Raw genomic sequence first — 14,040 nt, forward strand, 5'->3', positions numbered from 1 at the left:
ACCGAAAAGATTCCTGAAGAAAAGCGATATCCTTCTTGTAATATCTTGGAGGAGTGATAATCATCTTTGCTCGCTCTCTCTTCAGGTTAAACCTCAACGTTGCCCTAACCAACCTGTGGTCACTCCCGGCTCTGAAGTTTTTCAGAACGGTTACATCGGTGACTACATCCTTGCGAGAACTTAAGATGTAGTCAACTTCGTTCTTAGTTTTGCCGTCGGGACTCGCCCACGTCCACTTCCTTGAAGCACGCTTTTGGAAAAAAGTGTTCATTGCGTAAATGTGTCTTCGCTCAAGAAAGTTGACTAGGGTTTGTCCACAGTTGTTACGGAGCCCAACACCAAACATTCCAACAGATTTTTCACTATCTAGTTGTTGACCAATCTTGGCATTAAAATCACCTATTATAGTGAAATATTGGCACGGACAATCCTCAATAGCTTTTTCTATATCGTCATAAAAGTTTTCTACTTCCTCATCTGGATGACTTGAGGTGGGGGCGTATACTTGGATAATCTTGATGGAGTAACGTTTATCTACATTCCTTTTATTCAGAGATAGTCATGTGTTGAAAGAAGTATAATAGCAAATCTGTCATGCCAGACAGAGACAACAACCTTTCTGAATGGCACGACAGGTTTCTTATATTTAAGCAACTCCCTTGCCCGGGAGCATGTTAAATTCTATATTTAACAGCGCCATCTATCTCACCTCTTACGTACTTTATCGAAGTCTAGAATCACTAGATGGCTTAATGATCTATATAACGTACCTACTTAGTTCCCTACAAAGTGCATAGGTGGCGCTGTAATTAGATTTTATTATTTTAGGCTAGTTAATCTGCGATGTACTCATATCACTTTCCGAATATACACCATAAGAAGCACACGCTGGTTTGTCTCCGACTCCCTCAATATCCTCCGACCTACGCCCACGTGCCATCACTCACCTTAACCTGTCGGTTTTTGCAGTCCGACCAAATTTGTGGTACCACGTGACAGCTACAATTTGCCTCATCGAAAAATAGGATGAATAAAAATCGGATTATAATAGCAAAATAAACCTGTTGACGTATGGCTTGGTCGGCCTCACCTTAGCCGGGCAGTTTTTGCAGTCCGACCACATCTATAAAGAATAATAATTTCTATATTGAAAATATGGTTTCTTCGCAGCTTGAACTTAACTTAATAATGCTAACTGAAAAAAGTCAGAAGTAAATGAGTCCATGGAGGTCTTAGAGGGCATTAAAAAAAAAAGAAAACATTCAGTTCAAATTTTATTCATAAATCTATCTAATATCTAAATTCTAAATGACGTTTTCTAACTACCGACGTGGTTTCAGAGTAACACTTACGTTGAGATGATGTTTCACAGATGTCAAAAATAAAAAGGTTTTCATCGATTTTTGACAAGTTTTGAATCGTTTATCCTACTTTTCCACTACATATAGAATGAGGAGGCATAACTGACATTTTATCACGCCAGGTGGCGCCTTCATAGTGGAGTTGATGTCACTGTCAAATCACATACATTGTTTCCAATAAATTGTAAACATTCTCCTTTTTTAACCGACTTCCAAATCCCAAAGGAGGAGGTTATCAATGCGGTTGTATGTTTTTTTTTCTCCACAATACTGCAATAGTGTGCCACAAATTGTGGAAATATATCTATAGGATCTCCCTTTTTTCCCAAGGACCCGATATGCATAAATCGGTGAGAAAAAGCTTTGAGTACCAAAAACTAAGGCAAATGACAAATACCGTTTGTGTAGGCTGCATTTTAAAGAAGATAAATATTTTGGCAAGAGTAAATACACAGGTAAGCTAAGTTTTAACGAAGTAGTACATAATTTAGGGCATAATGGCTTGGCCGGGCGTATATGAAACGCCTTCTTGTACATGCAGGTGATCCAGGTATACACCAAAGTTTAGTTTTCAATCGAACACTTGTAATATAAGAGGAAAAACTGCACGTGAGCCTTCCACAATTTTAATAAATGGTAAAATAACAAGATAACCTCACATATATTAAGTGATTATCTTTGTATCAAATCAGCCTTTTTTCCATCAACTGTAGCATTTCTCCTTCGAAGCTCGGTTTGTAGAAAAGAAATTCCCACCTTTTACCAGTGGTAACTACTGGGAATAAAAATTCCCAGTAGGTACCACCAAACTGAGTTGGTGGTAACTACTAGGATTTTTTTTCCCAGTAGTTACCAGTGGTAAAAGGTGGGAAAATAATTCCCAGTAGTTATCACTGATAAGAACTTGGTGGTTATATATTGTTATTTCTTCGACTCGCAAAGGCGTTATGTTTCCTTCAAACAATTTGATCTTATACATTTCATCTCTTAATATCCAGCCACAATGTGTTGCATCAAATTTGATGCAAGTGGATTCTGCCGCACACTGCCACATTGAATTTATGAAAGCCGTCCGTAACAAGCCATACGTCAACAGGTTTATTTTAGCTATTATAATCAGTTTTTTTTCATCCTATTTTCGATGAGGTAAATTGTAGATGTCACATGGTACCACAAATTTGGCCGGACTGCAAAAACTGCCAGGTTAAGGTGAGGCCGACCAAGACATACATCCACAGGCTTATTTTAGCTATTATAATCCGTTTGTTTCATTCTATTTTTCGATGAGGTAAATTGTAGCTCTCACGTGGTACCACAAAATTGGTCGGACACAGAAACCTGCCAACACAGGATTTGGCCGACCACTTTTTTTTTACTGTCCTCAAAGGCAGCTATCGTACCATACAAGTTTCATACGATTTTTCGATAAAAAAATTTTGATGATTTTTTTATAAATTTGGTCGGACTGCAAAAACTGCCAGGTTAAGGTGAGGCCGACCAAGACATACGTCAACAGGCTTATTTTAGCTATTATAATCCGTTTGTTTCATTCTATTTTTCGATGAGGTAAATTGTAGCTCTTACTACGTGGTACCACAAAATTGGTCGGACACAGAAACCTGCCAACACAGGATTTGGCCGACCACTTTTTTTTTACTGTCCTCAAAGGCAGCTATCATACTATACAAGTTTCATACGATTTTTCGATAAAAAATTTTTGATGATTTTTTTATAAATTTGGTCGGACTGCAAAAACTGCCAGGTTAAGGTGAGGCCGACCAAGACATACGTCAACAGGCTTATTTTAGCTATTATAATCCGTTTGTTTCATTCTATTTTTCGATGAGGTAAATTGTAGCTCTCACGTGACCCAATAAATCTGGTCGGACTGCAAAAACTGCCAGGCTAAGGTGAGGCCGACCACTTTTTTTTTACTGTCCTCAAGGTCAGGTATCCTACCATACAAGTTTCATTCTATTTTTCGATGAGGTTTTTTTTGATGAATTTTTGTCCAACGTTTTTGCCATTTGTACAAAATCTGCCAGGTTTAGCCTACTAGGCCGACCAAGTGCGTTGGAAGCTACTAAATGTCAGGTACCTCCAGAGGGTAGGTATATTCTATTTTTTGATGAGGTTTGTTTCATGCAGCCGGCCAGCGGACTATAATTGTTATTGAGCAGCAATCCCTGGTAGTACCATATAAAGTTAAGGTTATCTTAGGTACTTCTTATATTCTACATCCTATATCATATCATAACTAGTTAGAAACTAGAAAATACGCTTAGGTACCTACTTACTACCGTCAATTACCTATCGAAAATAATTGTCCCTACATAACATAGATTATCCATGAAAAATACTTTCATTCCATTCATTCCAAATATTTGTTTCCAGCTACCCCATTGAAGATCTTCCACTCGAAGACGATATGCTCAAGTCATGGCTGAATGACCGTTGGCGCGAAAAAGAAAGTAGTTTACGGAAATTCCATAAAAACGGTAGGAACCAGTTTAATCTTTGATTTATAATTTTAAGGATCAATTGGCTAAGTCTAGACACCATTTGTAAAGATATGACAGTAATCTTTATTGGCCTGAAGAAGGAGACTGGTTTATTTACTATCGCAATATAAATATAACTTATCAGTGGCTATGGCGTTAATTACTCGGCAATTAGGTCAAGAAATGAATGCTCAAAAAACGTTGTAGAGGGAAATGCTAGGAACACAATTTTTGACCCCGTAACTTTGTTTGGACTAGTTAGGAGGTGAACATATCAAAAGTCCCCGGCTGTAGCCCCGCTGCTGGGGGGTAGAGGGGGGTAAGAAGGTCGAATTTTTCGGTTTTTCATTGATATCTTGGAAACTTTGCGTCTTAGCGACTTGACTACTAAGACAAACCGAAAGCTGATAAAATTAGTTACAAGTTTTATCCTGTCAAGTTTTTCGATATCATGAATAGTTTTTGAGATACCCGCTCTTGAAAGTTTATTTAGGGATTTTAATTTTATCTTGATATCTACGTCAGTGAAGCTGTTAGGCCATGTTTGGTATCATTTTCGTATAAATCGGGGGTGCTGAATTCATTTATGGTATCACATTGACACCATTCCGAAGTAAAACCAAAATTTAAAAATAAATATTTTTTTAAATCCCTCTTCACGCTTAAACAGCTGAAGCAATTTCGTTGAAATTTGGTATAGAAATAGTTTAAATCTCGACACAGGACATAAGATAGTTTTTATAACCAAAAGCATCTTTTGAGGGTGTGAAAAGTGGGGTGGAAGTTTGTATGGGGAGTCAATAACCGCTGAACCGGTTTAGATGAAATTTAGGACGGAATACATCTGTGATTTAGATGAAAGTGATACCAAACATGACTTCAAACCTTACCTTGAGCAGTATTAACCTCAGGAATTCAGTTTCGTCGACGAAGTTGAATTCCCCCCATACTCCATTTCACAACTTTAAAGGATGATTATTGAGATAAAAAGTATCTTATGTCCTGTCTTGGGACTAGAAATATCTGTATACCAAATTTCAATTAAATCGGTTGAGCGATTTAAGCGTGAAGAGGAATTAAAAAAAAAAGGTATTTTTTTAAAGTTTATATGTTTTTTCTTAGGAATGGTGTCAATGTGATACCAAAACTGAATTCAGCACCCCCGATTTATACGAAAATGATACCAAACACGGTCTAGCAGCGTCACTAATGTAGATATCAAGATAAAATTGAAAGCCCTAAATAAACTTTTAAGAGCGGATATCTCAAAAACTATTCAAGATATCGAAAAACTTGACTGAATAAAACTTGTAACAAATTTTATCAGCTTTTGGTTTGTCTTAGTAGTCATGTCGCTAAGACGCAAAATTTCCAAGATATAAGTGAAAAACCGAAAAATTAGACCTTCTTTCCCCTCTACCCCCCCAACACCGGGGCTACGGCCGGGGACTTTTGATATGTTCACCTCCTAACTAGTCCAAACAAAGTTACGTAGTCAAAAATTGTGTTCCTAGCATTTCCCTCTATAACTTCTTATTGCTTGGCCTAAATATTCTATCACGTTTTTATTTCATGAAGTACTTAACTATTTTCAAAAATCAGGTTTAGAATCAATGAGGTTAAAAGGCCTCAAGATTGCTAATAAAATTTTTGGCAACCTAATATTCAGGTCAATAAAGGTTAGGTTAGGTTAGCAATGGTTAAAAAAAATAAGTTTAAAAACTAAAACCCGACTACTGCAAATCGCGCTCTAAAAAGTATGAAACAAGATAGAATTCTTATCTAAAAATTATCGAACAGGGAATATTATAAATGTTACCATATTTTCAATAAAAAAATACAACGTAATATAATTTACTTTTTTTTTATGTATTTACAGAGGTTCAGAGGATAGCCGTGGTCGTATGCCACTTTACCTTAAAGTTTATAATCGTGGCATACGACCACGGCGATCCTCTGAATCTCTGTAAATATATAAAAAAATAGTAAATTATATTACCTACGTTGTATTTTTTTATTGAAAATATGGTAACATTTATAATATTCCCTGTTCGATAATTTTTAGATAAGAATTCTATCTTGTTTCATATTTGCAGTAGTCGGGTTTTAGTTTTTAAACTTATTTTTTATTTTATTAATTTTGGGGTCATGATTTCGTTACTATTTGAAGTCACTTGATATTACTTTTGCGAGGGCGTCCGCAGTACAGAAATGCATGCAGAGAGCCGCATAATATATCGGGCTACGCCCGACTCCTTTGGTATGAGGGCGCCGAAGGCTCCCGTCTTTGGAACGCGTAAGTACGTCGGGCTACGCCCGACTCTTTTAGTATGAGGGCGCCGAAGGCGCCCTGCCTTGGAACGAGTACAGCGAGCCTAGTATGTCGAGCTGCGCCCGACATTTTTAGTATGAGGGCGCCTTCGGCGCCCGGCTTTGGAACGCGGACGTCGGGCTACGCCGCACTCTTTTAGTATGGGGGCGCCGAAGGCGCCCGGCTTTGGAACGCGTACAGCGAGCCTCGTACGTCGGGCTGCGCCCGACACTTTAAGTATGAGGGCGCCTTCGGCGCCCGGCTTTGGAACGCGTACAGCGAGCCTCGTACGTCGGGCTGCGCCCGACTCTTTAAGTATGAGGGCGCCTTCGGCGCCCGGCTTTGGAACGCGTACAGCGAGCCTCGTACGTCGGGCTGCGCCCGACTCTTTTAGTATGAGGGCGCCTTCGGCGCCCAGCTTTGGAACGCGTACATCGGGCTGCGCCCGACTCTTTTAGTGTGAGGGAGCCGAAGGCGCCCGGCTTTGGAACGCGTACGTTGGGCTACGCCCGACACTTTTAGTGTGAGGGCGCCGAAGGCGCCAGGCTTTGGAACGCGTACAGCGAGCCTCGTACGTCGTTATTTAGTATGAGCGCGCCTACGGCGCCCGACTTTGGAACCCGTTCGTCGGGCGTAGCCCGACTCTTAGTATGAGGGCGCCTTGGGCGCCCGGCTTTGGAACGCGTACGTCGGGCTACGCCCGACTCTTTCTGTATGAGGGCGCCGAAGGCGCCCGGCTTTGGAACGCGTACGTCGGGCTAACGCCCGACTCTTTTCGTATGAGGGCGCCGAAGTCGCCCGGCTTCGGAACGCGTACAGCGAGCCTCGTACGTCGGGCTGTGCCCGACTCTTTTAGTATGAGGGCGCCGCTTTGCCGCGTACAGCGAGCCTCGTACGTACAGCGTGCCTCGTACGTCTCTTGCAGGGAATGTAAGGCTGTTTCCTACATTTTGGCTGATCTGGACTTCTATACCTATTCACTTTATAAAATATTGCAGATCATTAAAAAACACCATGTATACACCGTGAAATTTTAGTGGTTGTTTTCCCGCAACGAAATGATTCTGCTATCGATATACAGTCGATGTGTAATCTTTTTTTTAAATAATGTTAAGAAATGCCAGATTTATAAATGTGTCGAACGAAACTCGAAAGTGACCTAACACCAGTAGTAGCATTGCAGTAGTACGTCAGTACCTACCTAATTCTTTTGAGTGAATGAAACAAAATAACCTAAAAAGTAGTTCCATTTATTTTTCCTTCACACATTTTACGTGCAGTTAGTTTGCAGATCCTTAAAAGTAAACATAACAAGTTAAGATCAAGCTTTTAATGATCAAAAACTTAAACAAACACTTAAACTTCCCGATACCGCAATAATTGTTCGAACTGCAATCCGCCACGTTCAATACACAATCACCTCTGCCCTGTGCATGTGCTGGCGTTTGAAACTGCCCGTGGTTAAGCAGCCGCTGTGTTGCGGCGACAATTGTTCGTACGTGTGGAACTTGGGGGTTTAAAATGCCCCGAAGACACAGCGACTGTAAATGGTCCAGTTCCGCGTAAAGTCGCCGGGCGGCGTGGGAGTCGTAGTTAGCCCTAGCGTACAGCTGCACCATCGCGACGTACTCTAAATTAGAATATTCGTAATGTCGATCCATTTTACTAGAAATAGCAGTGATGACATTGACAGGATCTGTTATCACATTAGTTTAATAAGCGAAGAGGATGTAATTATTCGATTTACCAAAGTTGACACAACGTAATGGCAATCATCAAACTAATAAAAAGGTTTTATTTCAACTGTTAATCGTGAAGGAACAGTCTAAGTAAATTTTAATTTCAGTTGTCAAACAGTAAAGCACTCTAGCCTGTTACACAGTTTAAAAAAGTAACATGTGCTTGTTTATTTGTTTATCTGTTTACAATATCGGGAACTGTCGTCGACTTGCAGTTTTAGTGTGTTACTATTGTTTTTCGCTTGTTCGAGTTTAGGTTATTTTTTTTGTAATTTTTTTTTGGAAAACAGTTTATTTATAAGTTTGTCTATCATAATTCGAAAGTACTACCGATAGCAAATCGCCCTGCCGCGGGAAAACAACCACTAAAATTTCACGGTGTATAGTGGCCAAGCAAATTTCTTTTGCAAAAACCTTCTTGTATCGCCTTAATCGGGTAATACGCGGATAGAATTCAGAGCGCTTATAGATTTGTAGTTCGTATTACCTACCCGATACATTAATGTTTTATATTTGAAATGTGCTAATTAAGCTCTTTCAAATGATATACAACACGCCATCATTACTTATTTTTATTTTTTTGGTTCGTCCCTTTATGACCTCTAGAGGGCGCCGTGTTCCTTTTTTTGTGACGTCATATAGCCTATAACCAGCGGACGCTTAAAACGATTCGAATGACATATCGTTTGTCAAATTATAATGCGTACTTTAGGAGTTCTGAGGGAACAAATGAACATACATACATACATACCCACATACATACCGGTCAAAATCATAACCCTCCTTTTGCGTTGCCGTAGTCGGGTAAAAATGGGCGTTACTCGTAAAAATGGAGTTTTTCAAAAACTCTACTGGCCAAACCTACTGCACCCAAGTGCACCTAGGTCCAAACTGATTTTACTATTTTACAATACTAACTTTTGCTTATTTATTATTGCTGTTTTTGCATTTGAGTTTTGGTGGGTGATACCTAACTGCTTTCGGTCATCGTCATGTCATAGTCAATATAGTCATCGTACTATATACACAAAGTGGTCAATAAAATCATCATCTACAGCAAGTTCACTACGCGAACACCGATTATCTATTATTCAGCATGTGTTATTACACTTATTACAGCAATCTGGTTCTGCTCACTGTTCCAAAGGTAATTTTAATAAACGATGGGCTTAACTATGTGTATGCGAGCAAGTTAAATTTTGTACCAATAGGTAATAAGTAGGTAGGTATTTCTATTTAGGTAAGGCAAATGTAACTTTATCGCTTGTCAACAAGGCATAATTGCACAATTTGAAATTGATAAAGTGGTATTCTGATGTAAAATGGCCCTTATAGTAATAATAATAGTACGTAGTAGAATAGAAGCTATAGGGTAAGTAGAGAAGCAACTAGCGATAAGCGAACATCTGCTTAGCGGAAGAGTTTTTTTCTATAAAAAACCCTCGCCTTCAGTAAACTGTTAAAACGCCAACGATAAAATTAAATACCTACTTACCAAATTACTTTTGATGACTGTAAGCTGTATACCTACTGTTAAAATAAAAATAAAATGGACCTCGTTTATTCAAATTGCATCTACATTAATTATAAATCATAAATCATCGTTTATTCAAATTGCATCTACATTAATTATACACGTGCATACTTGTGTCTCGGGAAAGGTAAAGTCGTTCGCTACTTGCTTTCTCGCCGCTGGTCGGTTATCTGCCTAAACTAAATTCAGCATTCAGCAGATAAGACACCGATCTTACCGTAAAGACGTTCATGTTATAAAATTGTTTTTTATCTCTACTTTTAAATAGCCGCAAACATGAATACCGGTATACCTACTTATGGTGGTATAGTTTCTGGGAATTGGACTTGTTTTCAGGCCAGTTCTTAGACAGCACGACAAGGCGGCCTCCCTCGAAGCGGCCGCCGCGTTCGCTCCACGTGGCGCTGCTCGGGTTCATCTTCTGGCTGCTGGTCGACGCTGTCTTCGCCTACGCGCTGCTCACCAACGTCCTGTTCCGCTTCTGGGTCCTCTACCACACACTCCTATTTATATTCGTTACATGGTATTTCGGCGGGTTTCAAAACATTCAATATAAACTATCCGAAAGTCTAAAGGTGTAGCTAGTCTTTAATAGTCTATAATTAGGTGTATTAATTAAGAAAAGTTGTGTAGGTAAATTATATTCTGTGAATTCTCATTATATGCCAAAGATTGTACCTTCTTATTTAGGAAAATACATTAACCATTCCATTATCACATACGTACATATTTTAATATTATAAATGCACTAACATTAGATATCACATTCGCGTGGTTGTGTGCTTCCTTTGTGTCCTCTGTACAACGTCAAAGAAATCCTTATTCTGATTGTATCCTGAAATTCTGAGATTGCACTTTAGGTGACAAAAAGCAAAACGTCGCGTCGGCCTACAGAGAACCAGTTCAAGCATCATTCCAATTCTCGGTATCACTGCCGTGATAACAATCGCCTCATTCTTTACAATTGATTTCAATAGCTTGGAAGAAATATGCGGGTGTCCAAGTACCTACCTACAAAGGTTATATTTTGGTGACACACAAGAGAATGATATGAGATTAAGTTAAGTTATAACTTGATAATGTTCTATGCTAATTATGAGTGATCAGTTATTGAAACTGGTGATGGTGATGAAAGGTACATTTTTTCAGATGACCTTTTGTCTTTGTCTTCCACCTGGTCTATTGCGTTCGACAGAACAACTCCTTTAGTTTCTGGGAAGAAACAGCACAAGATCGCTGCTCCGAACGCCGCAGCGCTGAATATTAATATTGATGCCCATTCTATGCCGATATTGACCACATATGGCGCTATGAATCCACCAAGTCTAGCGAATACTGATGAGAAACCCAATGCAGAGTTTCTCACTACTGTAGGAAACATTTCCGATGAATACATGTATATTTGCATGAACGCAGTATAAACACCCATTTGGCCGATGATAGCAAACATTAGAGTGACCCACTGCAAGTGGCTAGGGACTAAGACGAAAACTACAAACGATGCCCCGGCTATAGCAAAGCTTCCAATGAGAGTCGCTCTCCTCTTGAAGTGCAATGTGGCAATCACCACAATGATCACTCCAGGAGCGTTGCTGGCGGCCGTCACTATCACATTTACATACAGGTTACCCTGAAGATGACCCACGTACTGGTTTATCCCGAAAAAGGTGTGGGAACAGCACATCCAGACTAACGCAGAAATAATAGTGTATTTTCTGATCTTTGGCGTTTTGAACAGATCGATGTAACTGCCATGTTTGTTCTCGTTTGTCGACATTGATTCCTTCTCAACTTCATTTACAATAGTTTCGATATTGTCAGTCGGGCGATTGTTTCTGAAATAAAACGACTCATTAATTCTAATTATAATAAAATTAAACAATAATATGATTATCTAAGTTATTTTTCGCAGCTTACTTTTTGGCTATATACGTAAGAAGTTCGATGGCTTGCGTCTTCCTTCCCACGGTAATGAGCCACCGGGGAGACTCCGGCAGCATCCAGTAGAACGCGAGCGTAAGCAGCCAAGGCGCTCCCGTCACCAGCTGCAGGGGCCTCCACTCCCTGACGAAGTACGCTATTATCGGCAGCGCCACGTAGCCCGACACGTAGGGGACCTCGCACAGCCCCATGATGTAGGGTCTCATCGTGCGCCCACTCAGCTCAACCAAGAGAACAAAACAGCAAAGCATGGTCCCGCCGAGCGCTGTGCCGATCAAGAACCGACTGACCATGAACATCCAGTAATCAGTCACAAACGCTGAAAGTGTGACAAATACTGCTTCAAGAAACAGCGCTAGCACAACAGCGATTTTACGTCCATATCTAAAAAATATTTGTTTACATATTATGGCCATCATGGTGATATCAATAACCATGGAACATTTAATATATGACTTTCTCTACATTCATTATAAACATATCACAAACATTAATTATATTATAATATCTACATACTCGTTCTTGCATAATTTTTCCAATATCAAGTTGGAGTCACAGTTAGGTTTGTCACGGATGGTCAATGGAAATGTTGAATAATTCATGTAGTACCTAGCAGTATTTTGTCATAATAAACTGTAGATTCAAGTAAAGGTAGGTGCTATTAACTTTAAAAAGTAAAAGCCGCCAATTCGTAATTGAAGAGAATTGGCATTAGAACTCTACGTTCTAAATATGAACGTCTCGGAAAAAGGAAGGCCAGAGCAAGGAAAAATGGGGATATTAAAATGATAAGATTCTAGGTAGGTACCTACTTATTATGCGTTAAGTCCGCCATGTTTAAATTTTGCAATAGATTCACGCGATCACAGTGTTAACGCTAGGGTATCTAAGATCAATGAAAGCAAAGCATTTTTTTCTACTAGATAGGTATCAAATAATAGCAGTGAGAATACTGACGAAGACAACCTTTATTTTGACGCGACTGTGCGAATATCGTTGGCGAATATACGGTAGGTACCTACTTACAGCTGTAAGTAAGAACCTTTAGTTTTTATACAAATGAGTTATGAAGCTTCATTACTACATTTGTATAAATACTAAAGGTTCTTACTTAGTTGCTCTGAACGACATACTTATATAAATAGTATATTCTACAAGTATTTACCTAGGTAGATAAAATATTATATGGTAATATATTATATATTTATTACTACCTAACTACCTGCGTCTAATCTTATAGCATAAGGTTGTGATTATTGATTGACAGAAAGTGCAGGGTTATACCATGACCATGACAATGTGTGTGTGTCCATACAAGGCCGTATAGAAAACAATCAATAAGAGTTTTTTGCAATAAGCATTAAGTTAACTATAAAAAATTACGAAAATATAAAATATTATTCCACTGACCTGTCTGAAATGTGTCCAAATGCTAAACTTCCGGCTAGAATGCCGATCTGGAGTATAGACTGTGCTAAACTCGCTAGGTGACTCCTGTTGCATATAAGGTTCCATTCGGTCGTCACCGAGCTGACTATGGTGCTCTGGTCATACTCCACTTGTTGGCAAGGGCAGTGGTTGGTCACATTGAAGGCGTCTACATCTTTACACACAAACTCGACGCTAGGAACTATAAACACCACATTCACCAGCTGGAATTCAGCGGGATACCGTCCTAGAGTCACCAGAAATAATATCCACACTTGATATCTCCCGAATCTGCCAATAATTTGCTCAATGCGGTCTTCGGTGAACGACATATTTCACCTGAAATTTAAATAGTCATTAAAATAAATACAGCAATTTAAATGCAACAACACGGGTATTTTTGGTAGGTAATTACACGGTCTTTTGATATGTATATTCGACAGAGTTCGTCATTGAACGAGGTTTGAATATGAACTGAAATAGCGGATATAGCTACGTTACTTTTTATAAATATGGCATTCATATGGCCCCATTAAAATATCGTTCACACAAAAACACAATAACCACTGTGATACACGTTAAATAAACACATGGTAAATTACTTACTGAAACTGGCTAAGTATGATTTATTTTTAATGTTTGTACTAAAGTAGAATTGAATATTTTTGAACACAGTTTTTCCATATGCCTCGATGGTCTAAAACACGTGTGAAATAAACTGTGTAGAAAAGTACGACTTTTATTATGGGCTCGCGATCGTAATAAATAGCTAAGCGAACAAACGTCTTCGCCCGACCCACTGTTATCGAGCATCGAGACAGAATGGCCGGAATGTATCATTCATTGTACTACGGGACGGCTCAGGTATACGTACACTTACCACGTAATGTTGTGGGATAGTGCCCCTCCAGTAACCAAGGAGAATTCGATGCATCACGCACCCTTTGCTGACTGCCCTGGCGCGCCAAAATATATCTAGTACTATTGTTTATAAAATGGAACTTTCGTTAAGAAAAAAACATATGAGTACAGGTGAGAGTAAGGTATGTCTTGGTAAGTGCATAATTATTAAGAAGTAGACAACATTGTGTTATTAAGAAAGAGTAACAATGGTAAATAATGTTTTTCACTGGTACTGTAATTTTTATTTTTTACAACTGCGGCATACTAGTGCTGATGACTGAATGCCAAATGTACGGAGTGCACTCCAAATCCATTAAGTGCT

The 14,040-nt window shown here is 39.2% G+C and overlaps 2 protein-coding genes across 6 annotated transcripts in view; one reads left to right on the forward strand and one right to left on the reverse strand.

The window, feature by feature from the left end:
* Positions 1-10,040, forward strand: part of LOC134668104 (lysocardiolipin acyltransferase 1-like) — a 35,194-nt gene extending 25,154 nt beyond the window's left edge. For all 3 annotated transcript variants that reach the window (XM_063525598.1, XM_063525600.1, XM_063525599.1), the window contains 2 exons: positions 3,756-3,859; positions 9,783-10,040. In XM_063525598.1, the coding sequence (XP_063381668.1) occupies positions 3,756-3,859; positions 9,783-10,027 (349 nt within the window). In that variant the 3' untranslated portion in view covers positions 10,028-10,040. The remainder of the gene's footprint in view (positions 1-3,755; positions 3,860-9,782) is intronic.
* A 26-nt stretch (positions 10,041-10,066) lies between these two features.
* Positions 10,067-13,823, reverse strand: LOC134668093 (organic cation transporter protein-like). Of its 3 annotated transcripts, none has more exons than XM_063525575.1 (4): positions 13,696-13,823; positions 12,798-13,154; positions 11,364-11,771; positions 10,067-11,281 (listed from the first exon to the last, which is right to left on the reverse strand). In XM_063525575.1, exons 2-4 carry the CDS (start codon positions 13,145-13,147, stop codon positions 10,540-10,542), a joined length of 1,500 nt encoding a protein of 499 aa, XP_063381645.1. In that variant the 5' UTR covers positions 13,148-13,154; positions 13,696-13,823; the 3' UTR covers positions 10,067-10,539. The 3 variants fall into 3 exon arrangements, with proteins under 3 accessions (XP_063381645.1, XP_063381644.1, XP_063381646.1); XM_063525574.1 differs by lacking the exon at positions 13,696-13,823 and adding an exon at positions 13,422-13,648; XM_063525576.1 differs by lacking the exon at positions 13,696-13,823 and adding an exon at positions 13,231-13,339.
* Between the last annotated feature and the right edge of the window lie 217 nt (positions 13,824-14,040).

This window comes from Cydia fagiglandana, chromosome 10, assembly GCF_963556715.1.
Source record: "Cydia fagiglandana chromosome 10, ilCydFagi1.1, whole genome shotgun sequence".
NCBI lineage: Eukaryota > Metazoa > Arthropoda > Insecta > Lepidoptera > Tortricidae > Cydia > Cydia fagiglandana.